The sequence below is a fragment of the Poeciliopsis prolifica genome, unplaced genomic scaffold (assembly GCF_027474105.1).
Source record: "Poeciliopsis prolifica strain line A6 unplaced genomic scaffold, Auburn_PproV2 SCAFFOLD019, whole genome shotgun sequence".
Classification (NCBI taxonomy): Eukaryota; Metazoa; Chordata; class Actinopteri; order Cyprinodontiformes; family Poeciliidae; genus Poeciliopsis; species Poeciliopsis prolifica.
Genome location: NW_026562394.1, coordinates 2603422 through 2619010, shown reverse-complemented (window position 1 = coordinate 2619010; position 15589 = coordinate 2603422). Strand labels below are relative to the sequence as shown.

General features: G+C 39.9%; 1 protein-coding gene across 2 annotated transcripts; it reads left to right on the top strand.

Annotated features, from left to right (window-relative positions):
• Positions 1–600: 600 nt before the first annotated feature.
• Positions 601–8739, top strand: chrdl2 (chordin-like 2). 2 transcript variants are annotated; one of them, XM_055043951.1, is made up of 11 exons: positions 601–712; positions 977–1089; positions 1162–1255; positions 1518–1663; positions 2726–2819; positions 3075–3142; positions 3856–4018; positions 4137–4331; positions 4435–4608; positions 4988–5080; positions 5956–8739. In XM_055043951.1, exons 1-11 carry the CDS (start codon positions 646–648, stop codon positions 6087–6089), a joined length of 1341 nt encoding a protein of 446 aa, XP_054899926.1. In that variant the 5' UTR covers positions 601–645; the 3' UTR covers positions 6090–8739. The 2 variants fall into 2 exon arrangements, with proteins under 2 accessions (XP_054899926.1, XP_054899927.1); XM_055043952.1 differs by having other exon boundaries at positions 4137–4325; positions 5956–8735.
• The last annotated feature ends 6850 nt before the right edge of the window (positions 8740–15589 follow it).

The following is a 15589-nucleotide window of genomic DNA, read 5'->3' as shown; positions in this document are numbered from 1 at the left end:
CCAGAATTCTGAAATTAAAGTTATATATTTATTTTTCCTAGTGGCCCTAATCCTCTTCCGTAGCTATGTCTACCTGTCATTGCAGGTGCGCAGGTAGGATGTATCTGATGAGTAAGCAGTCTGTGACAGAGCATCGATGTACGCATGCGCATTACCACAAGGTGGGACGGAATAATGGGCAGCGCAGACAGAACACCTGTTCTTTTGGCTCCCAGTGTAATTTTTAGTTCATCATCATCATCATCATCATCATCATCATCATCATCATCATCATCATCATCATCATCATCATCATCATCATCAGTTTAGCTTAACTTGGCGAACATGCATGTTTTTGAATGTTTTGAATACTTAGAGCAACAAAATGGTGAGCAGTTCCTCATGTAAACATTGCTGCTGTCCATATTTGGACTTTGCCTGATGTTCACTCCACTGTCATCACAATTTGCCTCCTGAAGAAGGCGCCATAGAATAACCCAGACAAATATGGGATTTTTCCCCCTTTTTTGTTCTTCCTCTAAATCTTTGTTTCACACTGTCCTGCAGGTTTTTTTTTTTTGAGTTTTTTTTTTTTTTACCTCTCACTGAAGCGCACATGTATTGCGCACTGAAGACTCATGCAGTCACGCACATGTGGGGGAAAAAATGAAGCCTGTGTTTTTGTTCTGTTTCATCATGTGGTTTCCATGCGCGGAGCTGAAACCTCGCAGAGGTAGGAGCCGATTCTGTCGGCGACTTTTTATCTTATTGATCCCGATCAGACGCGCGGAGGCTTTTAACATGGGAGGAAAGAGACAGAGAAGTGGGGCTCCGCTCGCTCTCTGATCCGAGCCACACATGGCGTTTTGTTCAACCTATTCCGTCATAACAGTTTAACTACAATAATAATTAACAGCGTTTGTTTTAAGTGTGAACAAAATCGTGACGAGGTTTCCGTTTGGAGGGAAAATGTTGATGGTTTCTTTGTGACACTCAGGCTCCGGAGTGGTTTGTACTTTTAAAGACAAAACCTACAGACCAGGAGACAGCTGGCATCCGTATCTGGAGCCCTTTGGATACATGTTCTGCATGCGCTGCGTCTGCACAGAGGTACTTTTCCCAAACAAGGGGAGTCCAGTCCGTAAAGGAGGGTGCTTTAAAACATGTCACCTCTTCCCTCAGACAGGCCATGTGAAGTGCAACACTATCAAGTGTCCTGCGCTGGCGTGTGAGAACCCCGTGACAGAGCCTCAGCGGTGTTGTCCAAGGTGCACAGGTATGCTCCGGCGTTGGCACCTCCGGGCGCCAGAGAGAGAAGCGCAATGGCTGTGCATGTGTGTGACGTGTCCTCCTCCTCCTCCTCCTCTCCTCTCCCTCCTCCTCCTCCTCCTCCTCCTCTCCGTCCTCCTCCTCCTCCTCCTCCTCTCCTTCCTCCTCCTCCTCCTCCTCCTCTCCGTCCTCCTCCTCCTCCTCCTCCTCCTCCTCTCCCTCCTCCTCCTCCTCCTCCTCCTCCTTCTCCTCCTCCTCCTCCTCCTCAGAGGAGCCCAGGATCCCCGCAGGACTGAGGGCGCCAGTCAAAACCTGCAGCCACAACGGGACTGTCTATCAGCCAGGGGAGACCTTCACCACCCAGGGCCTCTTTTCATCCAGGCAGAGCAATCAGTGCGTCATGTGCACATGCTCAGTAAGTTCCATCCGAGTCTAGGAGAGTCATCGAGGTTTTTTTATTTTTAATGTTCTGGTTAAAGGAAATACATGCATAAAACAATAACAAGTTAATAACAGAGGAAAACATCCAGCAGCATTTTCTGGTCCCTGTAGGAAACTGGAGCTGCTTTAGTTGGAAGAGGATGTTGCTCTGAATAGTAATAATTAATAATTGTGCACTGGTGTTGTGGTTTGAAACAATTATTTCTCAACGTAAGATTTTTTTTATTTTTTTGCTCAGTGAACAAATGGCTTCAATACAGAAGTTGTATTTTTTCCGAATTTGAAGTTTAAGATTTAGCTGCTGCAATAGAAGATCAATTTATTTTTACCAGGATTATCAACAAATACATTCGGCATTGTACAGTAAACCAAAAACTGCAAGTAAATGAGCTGTAATATCCATTTTTGACATAGGAACCGTCAAACCGCTGGGATCTCTGCACTGCCACCATTTTTAGATTATTTATCCTCAGGTGGTTAAAATGTAGAACGGCACACGAAACTGTGCGGAACAACTTTAATTTTGCACACCGTTTCTTTTGATGTGATCTTAATTGTATTTTTTTTCCCCACCATCTGTGCCCGCCGTTGCTAACGCTGCGCACTACAAGCGGAGGCACATTGAGAAATCACATTATCAGCATGCAGAAGGTGAAAACATCTCACTGTAGCTGCGCTCGCTTGTGATCAGCAGAGGAAAAGCAGAGACATGCAGCCAAAGCTGAACTCGATGTGGCGCTCTTCGCGAGGCCACCTGATGTGAGAAGTTAATGAATCTGAAAATGTGTAACCATAAACTCAGCACCAACAGTTTCAAGTCATATTTTTTGTACAACAGAGAAACTGTGTCACATTTCCTCCATCTGTTGGAGTTCTCCATTGCAGTTTTGTTTTTGCTATAACCAAATTGAACATAGCTCACACATCTCTTTTGTTTTATGCAATATGACTCACATAACTAAATAAAAAAAAATCAGGTTATGATGGTTATTTCAAAGTTGAACACTTTGGTGATGATTCTGTCTTCTTTTCACAGAATGGAAATATCTTCTGCGCTCTGAAAACATGCCAACCTGTCACCTGTTCTTCACCAGCTTCTCTCCCAGATACCTGCTGCTTGGTGTGTAAAGGTAGCCAAACTCGTCCAGTCGGATAAAAACATTCACATTGTTTTTTGTTTTCATCTTTAAAAACATGTAAGTGTAACATTACTGTAGGATTATAATTCTGTAACACGTCTGATCTACACTGATTGTAAAAGGTAAGTTCATTGGTATTGAACAATAAACTGGTTTTGAACAAAAGAAATGCATAATAATGGAAATTTGAGAAAAGCTGCACTATATGGTAAAAGTTAATCATGCAAAATACTTTTTCCTTCTCAGACCACAGCAGCGGCAGCGGCGGCGCATCGTCCACCGAGGATGGAAACCATCAGCTGAACAGAGGCGTCGTATGTATCGTATCTTAGACTTTTTTGCATTTTAATCGTCTTATAAACAAATACATCATGTCAGTTAGCTGGGCCAACACAAAAGAAGAGGAGGGATTGTGAAGTGGAAGTAAAGTGAAACATGAAACTCCTGGGGAGCCGAGAATCTGTCACTCCGACGTGAACCGCACTGGTGTATCAGACATAAGGCGGCTGAATATATATAAACACGTCACTTTCTTTCTGCTGCACAATTATACTCAACTTTGTGTTTTTCTATCTCATAAGATGATATAAAAATACAAAAAGTTTAATAGTTGTAACATGATAACATATAAAAAGCAGAAACTATTGATGGAATGAAAGATGCAATTTAATAAAAAGTATGTTTAGTTCCTGACGAGGATCCTCTGTGTTTTTATCAATTTCTACTCTTTAGATAATTGTTTTGAGGTATTGGGTTTGATCCAATGCTTAAATGCAAAGATTTCCATTTTTCCCCCTTCAACTTCCACAGACCGTTTGGCCACAGCGACTACTCTTACTGGCAACCTTTCTTCCTTTGCTGGAAAAGCAATGAGACGTGAGCGTTTCAGACGTCTGCAGCCAGCTTTTTATGATTTAGGACATGATGTGATGCTCCCGCAGCTATCAGTCAGAGGGGAAAAAAGCAAGCTGAGCCAAAAGCTGAATAGATGACCAACTGTTTTTTATTATGTCTGTATTCACAACAGAGGCATTCAGTCGACCAGTGTTCTGGCGAGCAGAGCAGGGTGAGGTCGGACCGTGCCACCAGGACGAAGGCCTCTGCCAGGGCTCTGAGCCTCAGCAGGCTCAACCTCAGAGGGGCCTCGAAGACCACGGTCAGGATTTTGCTGCAGAGGAAACACCAGCGAGGTGAGGCTTTTATGTGCAAACATAAAGATAATATGTGGCCGTTTGAATTTATTGGCACGTTCCTCACACGTTTACGATTGTTCCCGAATGCGCCTCACATGTTTCCTATTTGTCTCAGTGTGTTTATACAACGGCAACACGTACTCGCATGGAGACATGTGGCATCCAGTTTTGGGGAAGGTCCTGGAATGCATCGTTTGCACTTGCATCGATGGCCTCCAAGACTGCAAGCGCATCACGTGTCCGAGCCAGTACCCGTGCCAGCATCCAATAAAATTGGCGGGTAAATGCTGTAAGACTTGTCCAGGTAAAGGTACATGTGACTCACAGGCACAACGGGGTGATTACACCGAGAACCATGGAAACATTTTATCCTTTCAACCTCTTTCTCTGTGTTTTTTTTATTTCCTCTGCAGAGAGAAAAGCTGAAATGAACCAGACCCAGTGCCATCTTGGGCATAAAAACCACCTTTTGGTGTATAAAGTAGAACCAGCCTTGAAAGTTGATTCTCCCAACATGGTTAGAATCATCGCTGCTGAAAGACAGAGCACTGCTGAGATTGAAGTGCAAGCCTGGAACACAGCAGAAGGTATCGTGGACTAGAAAAGAAAAAACATTTAAAAAATATGTCTGTGGAAGACAGGATTGTATTTTCACTTCACAGAAAAAGCGTAGTTAAGAACTGTCAATACGAATGTAAAAAAATATTTGCTTCTAAGTTTATTCTCTTGTTAGTTTTTGTGATCAAGTTTACTATTTCAGATTAAGCACATTTTAATGTCAGGGTACCGGAATAAATTCAAAAAGTAGTTTTTAAGTGATTATTTCATCAAAAGGACGGGGAAATGCATGAGAATCAACTCGAGGGACGAATTAAATGAATAAATAAAAAGATAATAATCATCATCATTTGAAAAAGTTTGTTTGATAACCAGCAACGTTTAAACATGGCAAATGTCTTCTTCTAGGTGTTTTACAAATAATGGAAATTGGTGACGTTCAAAGGAAAGACATCACAGATCATCCAGAAAATTATACTCTTCTTACTGCTCTTGATGAAGGTTTGTGTTCTTCTGGCTTTACTGATGTTTTTAAACACATTCATGATGCAATTATGATGGTAAACTATCTCTGAGGTCACTCTCCATCTACTATCAAAATATTTAAAATAAAAATGTTGAAGGTTGTTACATTTTAATTAGCATTCAGTGGCTTGCAGACAACTATTTAAAGTTACCACATGCTTTGTCGTGCATGAAAAGAACACAAATCTTAATGCTGTTTTAGTTGGTAGCATACAGTGTCATCCACACTTCTAGATATAAATGATAAAAAAGTTCACATTTCAGTATATTTTCAATGATAATTATAGGTTGGATAAGAATCCAACCTAAAATGTGAGGATATCCACCAAGAATATATCACAGTAATTACTGGTTCCTTTATCAGCATCCCTGTCTGCACACGGTCGCTTCTTCACATCTTCTATAACACTGCAGATACAAATCATGCGCTTTTCCTGGGTTGCTTCCAAATAACCAGTTAGCATGTAGATACTGTGGTTATGGAGACTTGTTGACGCCAAGATGAGACAAGGAGCCGAAAACCAAAACCAGAAATCCTGACACAGAAAAGCTTCAGAGCTTCAGGATTTGATTTTCACAAAGAGATCGAGCTGATCTGGATTAATGAGCAAATCCTCCCACAAAAGACTGGAAGAATGGACTCACATCTTTTAAGAATATCCTCTTGTTTGTGTTTTGACAACAATGGAAATGAAAAGAATCTAGAAACCATTTAGTGGATTATCACGTTCTGTGACTATATAAAATATCTCTGTTTACTTGCTTTATGTGTCCTATAAGTTTTTTTTGACACATTTTGCTCAGTTTGTGTATCTTATTTAAGTAAATTTAAATATGTTTTTTTTTTTCAGACACGTGGAAAAAATTTAAAGAGTTGGGAGAAAACCTGAGCAGAGCTTCTCAGACCACCGTTTGTGGAAACGGCATTCGGGAAATAGTGACGTTCTTGAATCCAAAGCAAACCGAAGGCCTGTGTTCACCATAGCAGCCACTCATGATATCAACATCCACACTCAATTGTATATCAAATGACATTTATTCATACAAGCTGCACTTGTTTTTACTTTTATTTTACTTTATTTATGCAAGTGAACTTTTTTATGCATCTTTGCCATTTTTGTTTGGTGTCTTCAAACGGTGATATTTTGACATCCATCTTGTTTACGATTCTTGTAATAAAACATCACTAGATTTGATCAATTAGGCTTAAAGCTGAAAATTTTATGACAATAGGCATATTGCACTAGCTGTATACACCTGTTGCTCATTACATTATGACCAACAACAGGTAAAATGGAAAATGCTGCTTTGCAGTTACAGCTGGCAGTGAGTTTATTAATAACACAGGATATTAGAATAGGGATCAAAGGAATTGTGTACTTAATGTTGATGTGTTGGAAGAGAAAAAAACATACGTTATTGTAAGAATTGAGGCGATTTTGACAGATAACAGATCATGATGGCTGGACAATCGGGTCGTAACATGTATACAGTGGCAGCTCTGGTGTGCTGACTGGTCCCAGATACTGGTGTTAGCACCACCAGTAACGGGCTACAAATTTTATGGCCTCAATTCTCCCAAGACCAGGAGCACTGGCAACACTCAGGCCACTGAAAGATAGCTCGTATAGCGCGTTATCAAATCTAGAGGACCCCAAAGTGATACAGACTCCCTTCAGTCATTCACCCATTCACAGGTTGATGGCGGCTACCCTGGGGCACAGCGACAGAGGGGAGGCTACTGAACCCTCTGACCACCATCAACACAATGACAATATATTATGTCATTGTGTTCAAAGACATAATACAGAATTAATCCAGCAACCCACCAATTGAGGGATGATCTTCTACCATCCGTTGCTACTGTCGTCCCTTTTACTTTTACCCTTTCATGTTCAATACTGTCCACAACATCTCAGTTTTCTCTTTCCGTCCATGGTGTTTCTCAGATTTCTCACTTTGGATTGCTAAGTTTTCTTCTTCTGCATCTTTACTTCTTAGTCCACCATCACAAACTCTGGTTGGTTTGCCATTTCCTGTCTCAGACTTATTCTCGGCTGCTCTTGTTGGTGTTTCCCATTTTGACAGCGAATCCTTCGGCCCACACTTAGCACTTAGTGCACAAGTGTTCCTTTGCACTAGTTCAGCCTCTTGGTAACGGCATCCCGTGTTTACTTTTCTGGTCAGAAGTCTGTTATGTCGTTGACTGGTCCAGTGGCGTCTCTTCACAGCCAAACTCTCTGTTCCTGTCTGATGTGGTAGAACCTGATCTTTATTTTTTCTCTGCTGCCATGAGTTTTGCCTTTGTGTTTTTCTTCAGCCCTTGTTAGCACTTTGTAGGTAAAAATAGAGATTTATCCCCCCATGATGATTCCACTTGGAGCTGCTCTTGCATACTGAGATTTTCTTGCCAGAGACATTGAGCAGTTCCTCTTTTGGGGCCATATTTCAGGATCTCTGATGTATTATCCTGCCTGATGCTCATTAGTTCCTCCTTTAGCTTAGCATACACTCTCAGGACTAAAGGTAAAACCCTGCTAGTGCAATGAAAGAAGTTTCCCTACCTTACTTTATATCCATTCTGGAGCTTGAGCAATTTCATCGGAAGAGTGTAATTCTGTTCACATTACCAGTATGCTGGTAGAAACCAGATCTTTGTTCTATGTTTTGCTTCATTCAGAGGTTCTGGACCCTCGGCTATTGAGAAGCGATTGCTGGAAGTCCTGAGTAAATCTATTTGGTGATCTGAAACTTTTAGGCAAAAGTAAAACCAGAAGGAATCTGTAAAGAGGGAAATCACATTTTGCAATGACGGTATCGGATTCTCTTTGAAAGATTTCTGGAGATGCCTCTGGTTTAGAGGAGTAGTGAATTACTTATGTTGTACCTGACATGTGTAAATTGTAGGCTGTTACTTTATTTTTTGTAGCAGTAACATTTTGAGAGGAATTTTGCTTCAGCAAACTATTTGAACAATTTCTTTGATGCCTGTTTTTGCATTTAATTTTAAAGAAGGCACAAATTGTTCTGCATGTGAACAAGGTTGTTATTCATCACTTGTAAATATTAGCCAAGGTTTTGTCACATTATTTATAGTATATTGGTTTCTGGCTGTGTCTACTTGACTGTTGAATGTTTTTTTTTTTTAATGAAGTAGCTTTTAAGTGTAGCTTTCAAAAAGTACAAAACTGTGCAGAGGGTTGTAAGAGATCCCTCCCTCTCTCTGAGGTTAAAACAGTTTTTATGTAGCAGAAAGATTTGGGTTATTTTTAAACCTTGACAGCTTTCACATATCTTCAGTGATTATATTTTTTGCTGTGGGGCAATTATATCTGAACGCACTTTGTACCTCACGCAGCTATTTCCAACTATACAGTGTTTATTTTACACCATTAAAAACAGTGCTTGACTGCTCATGGCTGTTTCTTGTATGTTCCTGCTGGAAGTATGTGCTTCAAACAAGATGCGCCCTCTTGCTCAGCGCTGATTCATCCCAGACCTGCACTCCGCCGGCTGCAGCACAAAGGACCTCGCAGCACTAACGCCTCAAGGTTTCTATTAAGCAAAGCTCTGGAGATCTGTGTAAGCCGAGTTCTTGGTAGAGATGAAATATTTTTGGTGGCATCGAGTTGAAACATTCAAGAGAGGCACAGTTATTAGATGATTGGCATGAGTGTTATATTAACTTTGCCTTATTACTCATTTATTTGAACAGTTCTTTTGCCCAGGGTGCAGCCATTTTGCAGAAAACAGCTTCAAGTGATTTTCAAACCAAAAGATTTGAAATTATCGTGATTCTTTTTTGCTTCTAAACTAAACAGGGATTTTGAACTAAAACACACACATACTTGTGGGCAGCTCTCTGAGAAGCGAGCAACACAAAAGTCTTCAGAAATGAAAAACACACAAAAGTTAAAACATCAAACAAAATATTTAGCTGAGAAAAGATCAGAGCCAACGAAACAAGCTGGCAGGAGTTTGTCAAAGTAAGATATCCTTGAATAAAACAGTCACGGCATTCACACACAGACAAAAAAATAATGAAATAACTTTCATCCATTGTTATTTTGGTCTGAAAGCATACATTGAAACAGAACCACAAATAATTCCTTGAATTATTACAATAAAGTGAGCAAGAATGGATCATCTACATTATGAACCATTAAATAATTATTTTTTACATTAAAACTTTTGCATAAGGAATTGCAATCCTGAGTCAACAAAAATGTCTAAAAAAAGAAAATGTGCATTTATTAAAGGTCAGATCTTTAAACCAGTCAGGTGAAAGTGCTCCCATCCTGTAATGTTTGCAAACAAATACATATGTGGACTAATAAATGGAATCAGATGCAAATAAAAAAATTCAGAGATTTAATAGAGAGTTTAAAATCTTCCCCATAAAACTAAGATCATGATTTCATTTACATCTCTCTTTGCTGGCTTGTTTGAAAAGTCTTCCTTTGGTTTAAAGTTTCGTTTTGCACCACAGACGCCTTTATCGCCTTTATTGCAGGGGTTAATAACTGTTCTGACTTATCCACCCCCTGAAGGGGCATCTGCTTTGATTCAACATAAACTATCTGAAGCAATTTTTGTTTTATTATGGCGATGTCCTAACATTAAAATACCATTCCTGTGAAGTGAACTGTTTGCAGCAGAGGCGGATCTCTGCTCAGCGGCTCTGTGCGCCGTCTGTCTTCAGCCCCTGCTTGATCAACAGGTGCCACTTTATAACTGCGGTTCCCATGACTCAGTCACCGTGCAACTGCAGATTGGGTCAGAAAAACCTTGCTTCCCTTCTCTGTGAACTTTCGACATGCTCTCCCTGTCGCTCCCTCCCTCCACTCGCCCTCCTCCCTTCTAGACAATGACCCACTGTGTTTCTTTCACACTTTGCACCAGACAGCTCTGTCCAGCTCTCACTGAAGGCATGGACCAATATTTTGAAAATGACGCACTTCCCCTCCACGGCTTCATTATGTTCACAAAAACAAAAAAAAAAAGACCTTCATATTATCTTGTGCTTGCTCTCTGACCCGACTGATTGCAGCCATCTCTCCTTCTCGCTGCCCAGAGAGAAGCAGCTCCCGCCAAAAACTGAGAACTGAGCAAAACAACTTACAACTTAAGCTGAAAGTACTAAACCCTGAGCTTTTGTGAAAAGATCAGCATTTCTCAATAAACCTCTACAATCCGACGGAGGTTTATAGTTAAGGTTTACCACCGATAGAGAGAAAAGGGGATGTTAGCCAGGCGGCTGCGCCGATACAGTTTACAATCAGTCTGGTTAACTCACACATTGTGAATAATTTGAAATGACTTTACAGTTAACGCACACTGCCTGGTAGGCGCCAGATTAATCATAGGAGATGATTAATCTGGTTGGAGTGACAACAAGTGAGCCAAAAAAAGGTTTAAATATGTTTGGAACTACAAGTGAAATTTCTTTACTATGCGTTTAGTTTTTTAGTTCAGTTGTCATGAGTCTGGTTTGACTCAGCGAAAAAGGGCGACAGTAACAAATCAAAATGAATCATGACAACTTAATTGAACCAAACCCAAGAGACTATAAAAATTACATGATTTATTTTAGAAGACTGATTTATTTTGGACAAAGATTTTTCTTTTCTCAGTACTTTCTTCACTTCTTGTTAATACTTTTCAATGCCAGTAATTTTATAGTTTAACTCTCTGAAAAGGAATGATCTCACACGTCTTGCTGCTGTTAGCTTCAGCCTTCACAATATCTGAAACCAAATATTGTGAATTCATTGCAAAAGACGACACCAAGAGAGTGATCCACCGCAGGTAAAAAAGTTCACACCTTTAAAACTTTTTACCCAAACTCACTTCTAAACTTCTGAACTTAATAAAAATGCATTTACTTTGTTTTTAATCAGACTCAGTTTGCATGGATGGAGGCATCAGACTGGTTATGGTCAGCAGGCAAGTTTGGTAACATTCCATGTTTTTCAAAGTTATGGTCACAAAACTATGGAAATGTTATATCATACTGTTTAAATAAAGTTCGAATAAATATGCAGAGAGTGACTGTATAGAGATAAAAGTGATGCTCTGTCCACGTGTTTCTGCAAACTGCTGCTCCATTTTACAAAAGAAGACAGATGTGGCTCTTTGTAAATTCACAAATACTCATGATGTGGAACATAAAGTAACGCCACCCGCCATTTTTATTTTGCCGATAATACTCTGAAAGTAAAGTTGACAGTCTACAAGCAGCATGTCTGTTAAGCAGCAGCTGTCAGCTTGTCTTTTTCATCCGTCTAATTTCAGTTATGTAAAAACTGAAATTAGACGCATCCTTCCCATCAGGGTAAATAATGTGCAAATTTGTTTTTTTATTTGTTGTTTTTGCAGAAAATCTCTCCAGTTGGCATTCCGTGAATGTTTGAACAAGTCCTGTGGGCCAATTCAGCTATGCATGCTTAGTCTTGGCTCGGGCAAATAAAACAGCCGGGGGCAGTCAGTGGGTATAAATCACGCACTCTGTAAGCACTCTGTGCACCCTGCTCACCCAGATCGAGAGAGAAAAACAGAAAATGTTCGACTCGAGGCGATAAATTTCTGCTTAAAAGTCATACTTTTGTTCTTGCATGCAAAGTTGAAGGCGAGACAATCAGAGGGCGTCATGCAGAGCGAGGAAAAGATCGTGTTCCTTTCTCTACCTCTCGTTGTTTTTGCAGCAATCAAAATCTTCCAAACAAATGCAAAATGCTCAGCTCCAGTTGTTCCTCGCCAGTGTTTGAGAGGAACTGAAGCATTCAAATCAAGCAGGCAGTCTTTTGATCCCAAGAGGGCCAAATTGTGTTAAGTTAATTGAGTCTGATAGATGTGTTTGCTTTCATGGCTGATAAAGGTGCTCAGCAGAACCCCTGAGTTTATACTTCATCAAAATACTTCCGAAATCTATCAAGAGCAGATTTTTTCCCCCCCAGTTCTTATCCACTCACTAATTGAGCTGGCTCTGATCATTTTTAGCTGACGGTTGGAGTCTTTCCAGGAAATCGTGCACAATAGCGGGGCACATATTTAAAACATTTCAGCCTTCCTCCCCTCACACAGGACGACAGGCTGAAATACGATGAACTGCTTCACAGTTCTGGCCTGCGTTTCATAAAAGGCTCCATTCACAGCGTCCGAAGCCTTTCCAGCTCGACACGATGAGCGTGTTGCAGTTCAATTGTCTCTCAAAAGACATAATGAGCAGGTCCAGGCTGTGGTGAACTCATTTGGCACTTTTAGTAATGAGGAGTGTTGATGAGGTATTTGAGCCTTTTCTCCCCGGAGCCAAATCTGACGTCTGAGCCTCTGCTGGGTTCTTCTGAAAGCTACCGAGACTCGAACCCAAACCTTTTTTCAATCCTGATTGCTGCGGCTGTTGAACTGTCCCATGTTCACACGTGTAACACGGACTTTTAAAATAAAAACACATTTAAAGAGGTGCCTTCCTGAAGCACAGACCACCTTCGCTTTTCTTCACTCTGTCCCTGTTGGTTTTTGCTCTTGGATGGAGTTTCCAGTTCCCCTGCCAGATTTTGTTATATCACAAAGAAGCACGGATAAAAATGTGTTTCCAGTTATTAACTTGTCTCATCATGTCTTCATGCTAAAAGAAAGAGGGGAAGAGAAAGTTCAGGAGAGGCCTGTTTGTTTTCATGTAGCATCCACTCCAGTCCGACTGAGCTTGAACTGGTTTGCACAAAATAACAAACCATATCGTCTCCTCATACTGAGACTTTAAAACCCAACGGACTGGCAGTTGTGATTAGTGGTGGTTTTCCAAACAGTAGCTGCCAGCAGCGGCTTATGAAGAACAGGGCAATGCATGAAGATGAAGTTTTCATCAGTTCAGTGGCTGCAGTCAGAGGAACATCCCTGTTTGTTGTTCTCATTTCCTTATTTTAATTGGTTATTTGGAAGGAGGGGATCATCCAAGATTCCCTTTATACAAAAAAAAAAAAATAAATAAAAAAAAAAATAAAAATCTCCAAAGGACCATAATTTGCAAAGAAAATCAAATAAAAACTTTGAAAATAATTTGCCTTCCTCTTCAGTCTTTCTGTTGGTTCCTCATTTAAAATCTCTCCAATTCTACATTAAACAGTTTTTTATAGCACATCTGAAATCAACAAAGTTGACCAAAGTGATTTAGAGTGTAGATAGATCCAACCAGCAACATATAAGATAAAAAAAATAAAATAATGACATATGAGAACATATAAACAAGTAAAGTTCAATGAAAAGCCAGGCTAAAAAAGTGAGTTTTTCCAGAGGGATATAAAAAGCTTTACTGCCACCATCCCCTGTGAGGTTTAATTTAAACTTTGGCTCCGTTCTGTTGTCTGGTTTTCAAATGTAATGACTTCAGTTTGTTTTGTTTTTCTTATTCACTTGAGTAGAATAGTCGTTTCTGGCATGACAACAAAATTAAAACCTTGCAACTCATAAGATGAAACTGTTCGAGGTGTATGAATAGTTTCATGCGACATGCATGCAGTCAGAAACAGTTTCGTTTTGTGAATACATTTTGAGGTGGGGCCTGATATAAAGCTGCAGTGCAGGGCGAAAAGTTTTAAAAGCATCATAAAGTCGTTGGCCTTTGTTCTGCTTTTAAAGATTTTCTGTTCACAACCCAAAAGCAGTTTTTTAATCTTCAGATTCTCTTTTATAAAGGCAACGCAGGAGCATTAATGGAAAAATCCCTCCAGGTGGCAAACGAACCAGTCACAAACTGAAACAATGTGCATTTTCATTTATGACATCAGAGGACACTAAATCCCATCCATCCGAGAGTTCACTGCATGATGGGGATATGATGTCACTGTGGCAATAAAGTAGCTTAAATTTCATTTGCAAAAATCCACAAATAAGGTAATAGATTCAGTTCAGGAGTGAAGTATGTGAAATTTCATCTTATGCTTCTTAACAAAAACAGCACATCTTTCCAAACATTTCCAAAGGGTCAAATTTGTTCAGCCTGATTGGAGTTTCATATGTTCTCCTCTGGTACTTTTAATGGGTTTCATCTTCAAGCTGAAAGTGCTGATATATTGCAGTGAAAACAATAACTAATGCTTCGGATTATTTGGAGGATCATCTTGTACTTTTTGGTCTCCACTAAAGAAATGATCCACTTAGCACAGACACATTGTGCTGGCAGATCCCTTTATAATTCATTCTTATTAGATTCTCAGAGATAATTCTTCTCAGGTTTTCTGCCTTAAACCCACCTTTAAAAAAAAAAAGAAAAAGGAAATGTGTCTGTTTTGGACTGAACAGAAAAGACATCAACTGGTTCATCTTACTGTGTTTGCTGGAAGTTTAAAAACCACCTGATGAGGGTCAAAATGTGCAAATAAAGGAGTTTTTGGGTCTTTCCACATCATTTTAATGTGAAAACTTAATGCCTGGAAGGTCGCTGCAGTGTTTTGTATATTTGAGACGAGGAGTGCGCTCGCAAAATAAAACCACTTGTAGAACCGATCACTGGCCAGAACCGAGAGGCTCATGAACGTGCACAACAACCTCTTGCACAAGAGAACTGCAGAATTTAAAATGCAGCTTTCACACAAGAATGAAAGCGGTGCATTCTTCATTATTACCACTTTTAGAGCAGCAGCTTGTTTGTCTTGTAGGTTGTGTTATGAGCTGGACTCACTGTGTGGGGAATAAATGCATCTGGTTTGTGAACGTTTGTTTTCTCAAATCAAAATGTTAAAATAAATGAGTGAAACACAGATTGTTAAAAATGGACAGGAGAGCCTGGTGTCTGTGGCCTGGTGACGCTGGGATTTTGTTCGCTCCTCATTCACAGTAAATTTACCAATAAATGAGCTCAAACCTTTGATCAACCTTCTCAGGTTAAAATGTCATGAAAATCCAAATAAATCTTCTGTTTATTCCCAGAATCAGAGGCACAAACGCTGCTGAGAGGTTTTCATCAGCTTTCATTTTTAGTTTGACTCATCCTCAATAAACAGTTTACAGCTGAGAATTTGAAACATTTGTCCTTATTATGTCCCTTTTTTGTTTAATTTCAGGACTTTAAATAAATCATTTTATATATATTTTTTACAAACTTATTAGACCCCGTGTTTAGATTTTTAGTTTTTAGCAAAAACATAATTCAAGCGTTTGTTCGTATGAATTTCATCTACAATTTATGAGACTTTTCCAAATTGAGATTGATGCACCTGATTGGGTGATGGACACTTTATCTTAAAGTTTACTTTGCGTTTACAGCTCATTTATTATTCATTACAAACAGGAGGAGATAAATATCTCCAATATGAATGTAAACATGCAAAACTCCCCACTTGAACTACCCTGACGCTGCGCGCTGATTCATCCCGCTGAGGCTGGATGTGCATTCCACATCTGCAAGCTGCTCAGAAGACAAATAATGGAAATCATATGAGCAACAGAGCCGTGAAATCAAACAAGCGAACCAACAGCGTGAGCAGA

Bases quoted from the DNA above. Each gene is read 5' to 3' on its own strand.
- chrdl2 (XM_055043951.1), top strand. From the start codon at position 646: ATGAAGCCTGTGTTTTTGTTCTGTTTCATCATGTGGTTTCCATGCGCG. The intron at 1,256-1,517 runs GTATGCTCCGGC...CCTCCTCCTCAG, and splicing joins GTGTTGTCCAAGGTGCACAG to AGGAGCCCAGGATCCCCGCA. The intron at 5,081-5,955 runs GTTTGTGTTCTT...TTTTTTTTTCAG, and splicing joins TCTTACTGCTCTTGATGAAG to ACACGTGGAAAAAATTTAAA.